The sequence below is a fragment of the Pseudophryne corroboree genome, chromosome 1 (assembly GCF_028390025.1).
Source record: "Pseudophryne corroboree isolate aPseCor3 chromosome 1, aPseCor3.hap2, whole genome shotgun sequence".
Classification (NCBI taxonomy): Eukaryota; Metazoa; Chordata; class Amphibia; order Anura; family Myobatrachidae; genus Pseudophryne; species Pseudophryne corroboree.
The window spans coordinates 443,064,722-443,077,806 of NC_086444.1; the positions used below are offsets into that span (position 1 = coordinate 443,064,722).

The following is a 13,085-nucleotide window of genomic DNA, read 5'->3' on the forward strand; positions in this document are numbered from 1 at the left end:
ACATTGTATGCAAAAGTAATGCCGACCAGTTCAAGTGGGGATCACGGAAAATTTCTCCCCTTGGAAAGGTCACACTTGTGTATGGGCATACTTAAAAGTAACAGTATACTGTAGTATCAGGAGGATAGGGCAATGGTATTGGACAGGGTACAAGTAATATATATGCCACTCTTTTTCCAGTTGTGGCCATGCACTTTACTTTAATGTTTAATAAGTGCATATAGAACTCCTGCACATTGGTGCAACATCAAAAAGCAGTGTTTTATGCTCACATGTGCTTGAGGCCTCTTCCCTCATGCACACTAGCTTCACACTGCAACAGATATGTGATGATGTTTGATTAGTTTGTGACAAAATATTAAATTAAACTTACTGTTGGAATGTAAGCCTAGGGTAGCTTTTGTAGGTTGGGGCGCTGCAGTAGCTTTAGGCACTGATGTTGCTTGAGGCACTGGCATCGGTTGAGGTGCTGGTGAAGACAGAGGCACTGAGACTGTTTGCGACTCTGGAAATAGTCCATAGATGTGTTCATGTTGTCGTCTGTCACAGCAGAGGAAGCAATCTAAAAATGGTTAGAGTCATCAATAACCACAGGTGATGATGTGCTTGATTCACTGCATTCAGGTGTTGCACTGCCAGCAAAGCTGCTAGATGAGGACAGCGAAATAGGATTGTCAAGGGCAGAGTTTACAAATACAATATTGCCCTGACCATATGGGCGGCACCACTCTTCATGCAGTTGTGATCATGCACTTTTGAGTACTGTTTTTAAGAGCTTTTCACTTGTTTACTATCTGATGCTGGGTTTTCATGATGCCCCGGGCACTCGGTATTTTACATATATTATAATACACTGTGGCATCCGTTACAGTGCCAGTGACCTGCTTCTGGATCTCCTCCTTGCCTCTAATAGCCAGCAGCTCCCATACCTCCTTGTCCCTCCAGTGAGCCATGTCTCCTCTCCTCTCCTCTCTGCAGCATTAAAAGGTGTCACGTGATCAAATTCCCCAATCAGCTCATTTTTTCCACACACAGATAGAAAAAGTCGTGTCGCACCATTCACACTGGAGGCTATCCGTGTCATACACGGAAATAACCCTCCAAAAGTCCCACATACAAATCCTGGATCAAAAGACCCGGAAAGGTGCAGACACCCGTTCACACTGAGAGATGACCCAGGTCGTCAACACTTGCCCCAGCAATAGCCCGGGATTTTGCGGCAGTGTGAATGGGGTATAAAAGAGAAATTGATTCTATAATTCAAACGGGTCTCACCAATAATTGGATTGACTCCCATTTGGTGAAATTTCTTAATTTGTATGCTGCCCAAAATTCATAAGTCTATGGTCTCACCATCCAGCAGACCCATAATCTCTTCTATGGGATCTTTGAGTCAACCTATTTCACAATATGTGGATTTTCACTTACATTCTGTTGCTCAAAATACTCTGTATTAACTAAAGGATATAACTGATTTTTTAATAAACTCACACTAAACACTATACACTAAAACTGGCCATATAGATGGTGTGCAGGCAGTCCGGTGTGCTATTGGTCTACATTACCCTGGTCCTCTGACTGAGTACCTGTCCATACTTATGGAATTAACTCTGCATAAAAACAACTTCCTTTTTGATACTGTAATTCCTTTAATCTGCAACTTAATGGCATTGTGATGGGGTCTAACATGGCCCCGTCATATGCCATTTATTTATGCATGAATATGAGAGGACGCACATTATGGGAATACATTTTATTCCAAATATGTGGCATTATATAGGTGGGACATACAGTATGTATGATCTTTTCCTGGTGTATACTGGGACCAAGAGTGCACATATGGACTTTGCAGAGTTTTTAAACTTGATTCCTGGGTCTATCAGATTCACTTGTACTTGGGACTCATGCACCATTAACTTTTTGGATGTTACAATTAGGAGCAGTAATTAAAGTTTTTCAACTGAATTATTTAAAAAGCTAACTGATAAAAGCCAGTTTTGATCCACAACAAGAGAAAAGAGGTCTTCCTCTTTAAAAAGTAAAACAGGGGCTCTGAATAAAATGGGACAGGATTTTGTGAATCATGGATATGATCCTAAAGATGTCAATTATGGAAAATCAAAATGTTTTAAAATGAACAGAGAAGCTTAACTTACACAAAAAATAAAAGAGACAACTGGTGATAGATTGGTACTTTCTAGTACCTATTCCATATCATCAGGCATCTTGTGCACAGGAATAATGAAACACTGGCACATTATCCAGACAGACCCTGTTCTAAGCTGTAGCTGTGAAAAGACACCATTATTCAGTTATAAATTGAGTTAAAATCTTACAAGAATAGGTGGAATCCTTTACCTGGAGCACTCTGGAGAACTACAGCTGCTTCTTCTTTATAATGGCAGAACAGCCTATCTGCCCACAACACAGTCTTGAATAAAAATCAAAAAGGGGACTACAGCGCTGTCACCAATTTGGTTCCACAAAATTCAGGGCGATACTATTCCCCAATCATCTAAGTCACACAAAGTCCCATCCTCTGCATAATATCAACACCACTTCTTAATGGGTCAATTCTCTTAAAAATGATTGTCTACAATACCAGAGGTGCAGTGGAACAATCAAAGCTGAGGAAGATACATATAATCTAAAGCTGACTATATATAAATTTAAATGGACCATTGTAATATTAATATGTTTCCCTTTATTCAACCAACCAACCATGTAAATCTACATGTGATCCTAATGTATGCACAACACTGTATGAAAATAAATGTATATACTTACACAAATCATATGTATTAATGTTATGTGGTTTTCACTTGTTGCCATATAGGTAATTGTCCGCACTCAATATAATATTAGGGCAATGGATGTTGTCTGAATCAAAATATAATTCATTATAAATAGGCGATGTAACCATAGTGAACAGTATACTGGATATATATAGTAAGGAATAGATATGAAATGAGTTTGAATGTATGAGGTAATGTGTAGCTGATTTAAGAAATTAGGTTTGTATATGTGTTTATATATTTAACTGTCTATTTGTGTTTTACTGCAAGATGGTAAAACATAGTGTAGGGAACAGGTTTATTCTGCTCTAGCCATAAATAAGGCTATAGAGGTCACAGTATAACAAAGAAAGCATTTACAATCAAATGGACACTGGAATCCACAGGTGTACATTTAGATCAGAATCAAAATTTGCAATACCTCTAGTAATTATAAAACTAGCTGGTCAATGGTCCAGTTGTAGGTCAGATCATGGGTCATAAAACAGTAGCTTACATTAGCTACTACAAAAAGAGATCACATCCATTGATAAAACATGCTTCAGGCAAACAAATATTGTTACACTTCAAATAACCAAAGGAAGGTCTTTGATGTACAGTATAAGGAAAGGACACGTTTTATGGCACCAAACCTGCTTGAGCAGAATATCCAATTTGGAGCAGAGCATGTTTTACGACACCTTGGAATGTAAATGGCACACCTATAATTATATTTTGCACTGAGAACTATGAGAATATGATAATTGGTAAAATATAGGATAAAAAGAGGTAGGTCTGATAGTTAGGGGTTAGAAGGAAGAAGGAGAAGGAGGAGAAGGAAGTCAGTCAGAAGGAGAGAAGGAGCAGGAGGAGAAGGAGACAGGATCCTTGAGATGGCAACCATGTAACTTGCAAGTATAAACTATGATAGTAATTGAAACTGTTTGTGAAACTTATGTCATGTTGTTTTATGTTATACAACGAAGGAAACATTAGATAAATAATTAGTATATATATCACTACTGTGTATATCTTATTCTGTACGATTTGATCTGCCTGTAAATAAATAATCATATAAAAAGAGCGGTAATATTCAAGCTTGAACTCTCTTTAAGGAATCTTAACTTCATAATTAATAAGTCATATATATAAGGACTACATCTATTTATCAGTTTGTAAGCCTGACATAATATATATGATAACGCATATTAATTAAAATATATCCATATATTAAATACCATATATGATATATTAAATATTAATATTCATAAATATGATTCCATAAATCAATATTGGCGACCACGAATTGGACTTGTTATTACTGTATCTGAGTATCTTATTATAATATTTATGAGGAGTAGCAAATGCTATAAGCTGGCTACCAAATCTGCAGAATCACGGTGGGGATGTATCTATGAAAATTTATTACCATTGTGTAATGTCATTTTGTATTCTGTATAACCTAGGATAAATGTGTTAGTGCAATATATGTTATTTTAACTAACATAATATCTATTAGGAAGCAGCACCAATGGCTGTAAGCCTGCTGGCAGTTTACAAGATCACAGTGGAATAGGTTACAAGTAAAGAAGTTAAAGGCCAAGAATAAAAATAAAAGGTGCATAGTGGAAATGAGTATTTCCAAATAAATGAATATATGTACCAGGTATTAGAGTTTAACCTTAAGACACCGGTCAATCTTAAGGAGAGGATACCGTCAGTACAAAAACAAGGAATATAAAAATTTAGCATTGTAAATGATTGCAATGTTAAAAATGCAAAAGTTTTCTGTAGCATTAAGAAAAATGCGCAGAACTGCGGCTTTAGAAGCCAAACAGAAATGTAAAGAAGAATCAGGTTCACGTCTTCGTATGGCGTGCCTGACCATTAATGCAAAAATGCATTCATTAATTAAGTCCCTTAAACAGGAAAATAAACAGGAAAAGTGTGGGGCAAAAGGAAAAAGTCTGGCAGTTTGTAATCAAATTGTCAAGATCTCTCATGAAGAGATAACATCCAGCAAGCAATCTGAGGTTATGGAACCACCTAACAGAAATAGTGTAGTATGTGAGACACTGTCTACAGGATTCAGAAATGACTTAATCAGTCAAGATCCTAAAATGAATAAAAGTTACATGTTGCAGGACTGCATCAATGTGCAGCGCATGGAGTCTGTTATGGTCACACAGACCACAAGCAGAACCGCCTCTGTGGTAAATGAAGAAAGTAGCAATGTGCAGGGTGTGTCTATCATCAGACAGCACATTAATGTAAAGGAGGTAGCAGCAATAGGAGATGTCCCCTATACTGTTTCTAGTAAGGGGGAAGATCATTGTAACTCAGATTATGAGTATTCTGCTGAATACACTCTCAGAGTTCCCAATGTAAATGAAGAATTTGTTAAGCCCTTAGGCAAAGGTGAATTGTCAGCAGACTTAAACACTGATAGCTGCAGAACAGTGCACACAGGAGTGGAAGAGTTCTCCATGGTGAAAAATCCAATGGTAACCAGAGTTGAAAACCCTGAAATGTATTCACCTGGGAACATGTTTAAAGGGAAAATCCATGAAATTAATTCAGGAATGCATGTTTACAAACAAAGTTCCCAAACTTTTGTAACCCCCACACAACACTCAGAGACATCTGGTGATGGTGCAAATGTTTGCAGGCTCTCAGAGAGACCACATGCAGAGTGTAATTCTGCAAACCACACACCAATTAACAATGACAAAAAGGATCACCAGCATGAAAATGTTTTTATGCACTGGTGCCATAACCATTTTATCAAAAGTATGGACAAACAGAAGGCCCTGGGACCTACCAAACATATTTGGCAAAGTCTAACAAGTTTCTCCCCCCACAAGAATATTTTTCAGAAGCTCCAAGATTCTTCCAGACTAAGGAGCCACACCAAGCAGCAAACGCTATGGTTGGAGACAGTCTGTGCCCAGGCTGCGTCACAAGGGAGTATGGTCACAAGTGAATACGGTAGTATCATTCCTTTACTTGTTAGATCCAATGTAGCCATTGTTTGCTTTGATGTTCAAACAGCCACAGTTTCCAAATTAAACCTGCATCATATCTGCAGCGACAATTGTGCTGTCATTGACACACAATGTGACAGGAAAGATTGGCACAGGCCAGAAACAATTGTTTGTTTGTTATTCAATCTTTAAAGACACATTTGTAAATTCTGTACCTGATAACATGCAGCAGATAGGACAGAATGCATAACAAGCTATGTTAAATCACTGTATAAATATCTGTGATATTCATTGTATGTCTTTTTGTTTGATTCATAGTAATCCTGGCAACCTGTATACAGAATGGTGCAAGACTCCAAAAAGACTCCAATTTACAAGGGAAAAGGTCTTCATTAACCCTTTCATCGCTGCTATCCAGCAAAATCTACATAGCATCCCTAAAGACTGATATATGGACAAATCCTCAAGGAGTTTTCCAGTTTCACAAGAAAGGGGAAGGTTTTCATTAACCCTTTCATCACAAGTAATCATTACTTGTCTTTCAAACTACATGTACACCCCCACAACAGTGTACAGTACATCTCATCACTGTGATTATACAGAACTGTCTCATCCCTTCATATACCTTAATCAAATATATGTAAACATTTGTCTGATATATATATATATATATATATATATATATATATATATTATATCATTGTATTATATACCTTGTAAATATTTTATGCTTTTTTTTTATATTACACAGTAGATACTACCTATGCTTCCTTCGTAAAAGCTTCAAAAGTAATTAAATATCTAATACAGGATGGTATACCGCGTTTTAAACAAATTGGGCCGAGATTATTAAGTGGGATGAATAATTCTCTTAATAAAGACTGTAACAAGTCAAAGAGAATTATTTGTAGCATAACAGGGTCACTGTATATGCACATGGCTGCATATAAACTGATACTGGATGGAATTAGATATATTTAAAGCCATTCCTAAATTATATTTAATATCTGTTTGAAGCAAAATTATATTCATTTATTGTATTGATAGGATGTTGCTATAGACATGTCAAATCATTTTATATAGCATTATTAGTTCAAATATAGGTAGGATAGGAAACGCCTTTATATGGGTTAAATTGGTATAAGGTTATTTTAGACTGAGATATATAAAATAGAGACAAGGTAGAATAAGGAGATTTAAGATTGCATGGTAATTTATTCAGTGAGGAAATACAGTAAACAGAGTAGGTGTACTACTCACAGCCATTTGTGGTACTATTGCCCAAAGACAACTAAGACCTACTATTAACAAGGAAAGAAAGAAAGAAAGAAAGAAAGAAAGAAAGAAAGCAAGAAAGAAAGAAAGAAAGAAAGAAAGAAAGAAAGAAAGAAAAAGAAAGAAGAAGAAAAAAAGACTGGTTCATATATGCCTGTTCTATTCAAAATCACAACCTGTTTTGTGCAAAGCAATATGGACACTGGTCACAACTGCGGCATTGGATAAACGCAAAGGAAAGAGAACTGCTAAGGACTGTATAAAGACCATTACCAAGGGTCATCACAAGTACTGAGTTGCAAACTCAAGATCACAGTACGCAAAATACACAGCAATCGACGTACAAAGCCCTCTGCCTCAAACAGCGAAATGGCAAGCAAAGGAGCAGCTGCTATGAAGAATTCTACTTCAACTGCCTCCATAATGCAAACGCAAGGCATCTCCAATTGCAAGCAAACCACGCAGATGACAGTCTTATCCCAGTAAATTGCTACAGCCAAGAACAGCAAAAATGTCCCAACGTACTGATCCAGATACAGAAAAAAGGTCTACAATTGGGCTATGGTATTCCAAATGTCTGTAGAAATTAGTTTTCCTCATGAATACTGAATAAAAACCTCAGTCTTGTCTGCTTTAGTTAAAAAGTAAAATAAGGTTAGGTAAGCTAAGAATTTTTAGAGATTTTTAAAATCACAATGGTTATTATTATTACACTTATGGTTTATATTATGGTTACAACAAAAGTTATGTTTTGAAGAAATATTTTGAAATGTATTTGGAAGCAATTACGCTAGTTTAATGTGTGGCCAATCAAAAGAATTTCTCATGGCCACAAGGGGGCGACTGTTGCCATATAGGTAATTGTCCGCACTCAATATAATATTAGGGCAATGGATGTTGTCTGAATCAAAATATAATTCATTATAAATAGGCGATGTAACCATAGTGAACAGTGTACTGGATATATATAGTAAGGAATAGATATGAAATAAGTTTGAATGTATGAGGTAATGTGTAGCTGATTTAAGAAATTAGGTTTGTATATGTGTTTATATATTTAACTGTCTATTTGTGTTTTACTACAAGATGGTAAAACATAGTGTAGGGAACAGGTTTATTCTGCTCTAGCCATAAATAAGGCTATAGAGGTCACAGTATAATAAAGAAAGCATTTACAATCAAATGGACACTGGAGTCCACAGGTGTACATTTAGATCAGAATCAAAATTTGCAATACCTCTAGTAATTATAAAACTAGCTGGTCAATGGTCCAGTTGTAGGTCAGATCATGGGTCATAAAACAGTAGCTTACATTAGCTACTACAAAAAGAGATCACATCCATTGATAAAACATGCTTCAGGCAAACAAATATTGTTACACTTCAAATAACCAAAGGAAGGTCTTTGATGTACAGTATAAGGAAAGGACACGTTTTATGGCACCAAACCTGCTTGAGCAGAATATCCAATTTGGAGCAGAGCATGTTTTACGACACCTTGGAATGTAAATGGCACACCTATAATTATATTTTGCACTGAGAACTATGAGAATATGATAATTGGTAAAATATAGGATAAAAAGAGGTAGGTCTGATAGTTAGGGGTTAGAAGGAAGAAGGAGAAGGAGGAGAAGGAAGTCAGTCAGAAGGAGAGAAGGAGACAGGATCCTTGAGATGGCAACCATGTAACTTGCAAGTATAAACTATGATAGTAATTGAAACTGTTTGTGAAACTTATGTCATGTTGTTTTATGTTATATAACGAAGGAAGCATTAGATAAATAATTAGTATATATATCACTACTGTGTATATCTTATTCTGTACGATTTGATCTGCCTGTAAATAAATAATCATATAAAAAGAGCGGTAATATTCAAGCTTGAACTCTCTTTAAGGAATCTTAACTTCATAATTAATAAGTCATATATATAAGGACTACATCTATTTATCAGTTTGTAAGCCTGACATAATATATATGATAACGCATAATAATTAAAATATATCCATATATTAAATACCATATATGATATATTAAATATTAATATTCATAAATATGATTCCATAAATCAATACACTGTTCATCAAGAAAGAACAAATGGGTAAAATGTTACTTTCTGTAAATGGAGATTTGTGTTTATCTGCAAACCCTAAGAGAACATCAGACAAGACGCGATCTCTTACACTGACTTCCTCTGGCTACAGCAGGACTGGGAGCCTCTTATAGCATTCAGAACCTCATGCAAATTCTGGCTCAGATTTGGCAGCTAGAAAAGCAGCACATGATACGCTGTGATATTACAGTGACTTGGAGTTGTGTTCTGACCATAGGTCTGGCGCAAATCATATAACATGCTTTTATTTAGCTGTGTCCTGTATCTCTCCCCACTGCTTGGTAAGTCAGAAACCAATGAAGATACAATAAATCAGGGGGGTCTGTCTGATTTATTTTGTTTCTCATATATGATTTCTCACTTACAGGAGTCATGTCACAGATACAGCTTACTCAGCCACCCTCTGAAATAAAAAAGCCAGGTGACAGTGTGAAGATACCCTGTAAAACATCTGGATACACATTCACCAGCTACTGGGTAAACTGGGTTCAACAAGTTCCAGGGAAAGGACTGACTTGGGTCGGAGAAATTGACCCTAGTGATGGAGAAGAAAGGTATTCATCATCATTCAAAGGAAGATTCACAATCTCCAGAGATAATGCCATTACTACGGCCTTTCTACAGATAGACAGACTGAGTGTGGATGATACAGCCACATATTACTGTGCTAGAAGGCCAAGCACAGTGACAAAAGGAGGAAACTTCCCATACAAAAACTTTCAGGAACAATAACACCATCTTACCACTTGGAAGCAGCAGACACCAAAATATAGTATGCCTATTAACATACTAAAGTAAATACACAGATGCACAGATGAAAAACACAAAAATGTATGCATAGAATGATGCTATCAGATTAATAACCTCATTACAATATACATTATATGAATTTCTATTTCCTTAATGATGCCAGAGCTCTATGAAACATTATTTTCTTTCTTTGTGCAATGTGGAATATTTGCAGTATCTTCTTTCAATGAGCAAGACATATACACAGATTAAAAACCAGCAATATGCTAATGAATTAATAAAAACTGCAATTGACCGTATTTCAGTCTCAGGAAATTTCTGATGATGGAAAATGCAGATGTTTACTGAGATTTAATTGTGGGATACGCACAGGGCGCCTGCCTTGGCACTTGTGGGCTCTACTATCCTGCTCTCCTATCCCTTCCATAGTACTCTGCTCGGGGGAGGCAGTTGCATAATGATGCCACGATGCAACCACGCCATTACACGAAACTCGGCACATGAAACCCCTGTCAACGAGCATGACTCTCAGTGCATGAAACCCCTGGCAACGAACATGACACCTAGCGCATAAGACCCCTGGCAACGAGCATGACACCCAGTGCATGAAACCCATGAAACAAGCGTTAAACCCAGTGCATGAAACCCCTGACAACAAGTGTGACACCCAGTGCATGAAACCCATGAAACAAGCGTAACACCCAGTGCATGAAACCCCTGACAACAAGTGTGACACCCAGTGCATGAAACTCTCGCACTGGAAGACAAATTACCTATAATCAGCCCTGCTACAAGTGGTGCAGCAGGAATGTAAAGTCATGGGAGGCAGGGGAGGCAGAGCCTCACCAGTCATTCTCCAATGAAAATAGCTGTTTTCCAATGATCTGTGGTATAACACAAATCATCAAATATCTGCTATTTTCATTGGGGTAAGAATTAGCAGCGCTCCCCCGCATGTAGAGAGAGACAAAGGAGAGGCAGTGAAATCTCTGCCTTCCTCCGGCAACCAGAATCTGCTTGGAGATGGGAGCGGAGCTGAGGCCGGGGCCATAGCTCATGCAGTTTCACTGCATTAAAAAATGTGCCAGTGGAGGCAGCACTGACATGCGTGCCTTGACATGGGCTCAAGGCATGCACCCTCAATGATGTAGAAGATGTATGGCTACCTTCCCCTGTTACTAACCATTCCCACTGGCTCGGGCTGGAGTGGAGCGGCGTCACAGAGTGAATGTTGCAAAGGTATGATCATTGTCTCCACTGCCTGATCACCATCGCCCCACTGATCGAGTGTACTGGTCGGGGAGGGGGGTGGGGAGAGAGGGCGACCGGCTCAGGCTCTCACTCTACAGTAGCTCTCCCGTCACACCCACCGGCCAAGAAATTGGAGACTTTTAGGGGTCTTGCATTCAACAAACTGGTTCCCTTTTCCCTGGGACCCCCCTGACTGTGCAGACAGTAGAGCGTGAACCCTGGCACCCTGGGCTCTGTACTCCAGGTCCTTCGTGATCGGAGGAGGCAGCAGCTGACATGTGGGTGCTGGGGAGAAGCGCCGTGCAGAGAGACGAGGAGTGGGCAGCAGCCGGCATGTAGATGCTGTGGAAAAGCGCTGTGCGTGGACCCTAGGAGTTGGCAGCTGCTGGCATGTAGATGCTGGGGAGAAGCTCTGTGCCTGTGTGGGGAGCGGGCAGCAGCTGGCATGTAGATGCTGGAGAGAAGCGCTGTGCGGGGAGCAGGGGTGGTCAGCAGCCCACTATTCAAGGAGACTCGCTGAGGGCACTTTGCCAGGGGTTCATTGCTCTCCAGCTCCTTGAAGTGGACCCAGCATGAAAGCAGCAGCTCTGTTAACTGGACATATGGTGGGGAGCTGCAGCTGCAGTGCTCACACTGGCTTCTCTACCACCTGGGCAGACCCTGTCAGCCGGATGGTACAGGTGCAGAGAGTCAGGGATTATGATATAAAGTTAAAGGGAGAGTTGCTTGTATGTATTATATAAGGATACTGTGGCTAATTCAGTATAGGCATCAGATTACTGATATACACAAATGAGTGATTTTCAGCACGTGTGCAGGCCATCACAGTGCAATTGCATCCCTGAAGGATGCGATCATGCTGTAATTAACAGTGGCGGTCATCGGGGGAGGCGTCGGCGTGGCACGGTCTTAAAAACAGAGGCATGTCCGGACCATTTTCGGGACGGCCGCGTGATGTCACACGCCATGTTCGCATTGCTGGGCTGGCCACCAATTAGCAAGCTGGGTGACCTTGCCCAGCATGTGATGGAAGCAGTAGCAGACCCCCAGCATGCAATAGAAGCAATAGCAGAACCCCAGCATGCGATAGAAGCAGTAGCAAATTCTGCTATTTAGCAGAATCTGCTACTGATGCTGAATTGGGTCCACTGTGCAGAATCGTATTTAGACCTCATGGTAGGTGGGGAATGGACAAACTGCCTTAAGATACACATATTTTAAGTATCAAACATGCACAGTGCAGAAAACGAGGATGTTGGGGTACGGGGGAGTCCATGTGGGTGCCTAGGTTGCCTTGTGGGAAATCCAGGCCTGCCACTCTGTACTGTTTGCCTCCAATGTAGATATAGTATAATATGATGCACTATTTTTTTCTAAAAATATGTTAAATATGTATGGTAAAATAGTCTGGTGTCTGGCAGCAGGTCTTAACTCAGGCCGAGGGAGAAAACCTAGAATACTGAGAGCCTCCCTAATAGGAGTGGACAGAGGAGGCTGCAGTATCTGGAGGAATGCCGAGTGGCCTAACTACCAGGAGAACAGGGAATGCAGCTGCTATGTGGCCCGGAATGCCTCCAGGCCTGCTGCTCCCTCTGCACCCAGTCAAGCACAGAAATCTGCTGCAGTAAAGGCAGTGTTGACGGGAATAAAAAACTTTTTTCCTGTCACCAGTAACAGCATTTCCTCCATATGCCTCTCGGCTGGCCAAACCTCTGTCAGTACGCTCTGGGGCATCCGCAGCTGTGTCCCGCTCCCACTTTGTCACCCAAAGATCCACCACTGTGTTAAGCCCCACCTCCAGATAATGATGTGCTCCATCTCTGGTCCATCTCAAAGCTCTGTCTATATGCCCCCAAAGCTCCACCCCTCCTGCCATGATAAATTCTGCTCCTTGGTCCGTCCACAGATGAGACCTCGGGTCGCCTGAAGCTCCACCCCTA

General features: G+C 39.6%; 1 gene segment (V, D, J or C); it reads left to right on the forward strand.

Moving 5' to 3' along the window:
• The first annotated feature begins 9,516 nt into the window (after positions 1-9,516).
• LOC134974649 (immunoglobulin heavy variable 5-10-1-like) lies at positions 9,517-9,876 on the forward strand. The segment is given in 1 exon segment: positions 9,517-9,876. A coding segment is annotated over 1 exon segment (360 nt).
• Positions 9,877-13,085: the final 3,209 nt, after the last annotated feature.